General features: G+C 30.1%; 1 protein-coding gene across 1 annotated transcript; it reads right to left on the bottom strand.

Moving 5' to 3' along the window:
- Positions 1 to 205: 205 nt before the first annotated feature.
- SRAE_0000077100 (Hypothetical protein) lies at positions 206 to 412 on the bottom strand (the record flags this gene model as incomplete). Its single annotated transcript, XM_024646713.1, has 1 exon — positions 206 to 412. The coding sequence occupies one exon, from the start codon at positions 410 to 412 to the stop codon at positions 206 to 208; it is 207 nt and encodes a 68-aa protein (XP_024500863.1).
- Positions 413 to 601: the final 189 nt, after the last annotated feature.

Genomic DNA, 601 nt, shown 5'->3' with positions numbered 1-601 from the left:
TTAACTTCATCCATTGAATCTTTTTCATTGAATCTTTTATTTTGAATCTTCCTTTTGAATCTTCATCCATTGAATCTTTTATTTTGAATCTTCTTTTCTGAATCTTTCATCCATTGAATCTTTTATTTTGAATCTTCCTTCTGAATCTTCTTACATTGAATCTTTTCTCCCTGAATCCTCTGAATCTTTTACTTTGAATCTTCTTTTACTGAAAACCCTCTGAATCTTTTATTTTGAATCTTCTTCCATCTGAATCCTCTGAATCCTTTACTTTGAATCTTCCTTCTGAATCCTTTACTTTGAATCTTCCTTCTGAATCCTTTACTCTGAATCTCCCTTCTGAATCCTCTGAATCCTTTCCTTTGAATCTTCTTTCACTGAATCCTTCCGAATCCTCCAAATGAATCTTCATCCTCTGAATCAGATTGCCTCCAGAAATTTGCTTCAAATACCTGTCCCAAAAACCAATTAAAAAAACTACCCCCAAGGTAGACCACCCACGATGTTTTTTTAAGGATTATAAAAAAAAGAAGTATTAATTAAAAAAAAACAACTCAAAAAAAAATATAAACAAAATAATTAACTAATTAACCAAATTAAT

Source organism: Strongyloides ratti, scaffold srae_scaffold0000036, assembly GCF_001040885.1.
Source record: "Strongyloides ratti genome assembly S_ratti_ED321, scaffold srae_scaffold0000036".
Lineage (NCBI taxonomy): Eukaryota > Metazoa > Nematoda > Chromadorea > Rhabditida > Strongyloididae > Strongyloides > Strongyloides ratti.
Note: the sequence above shows the minus strand (reverse complement) of the source record. Positions and strands in the feature narration are given on the sequence as shown.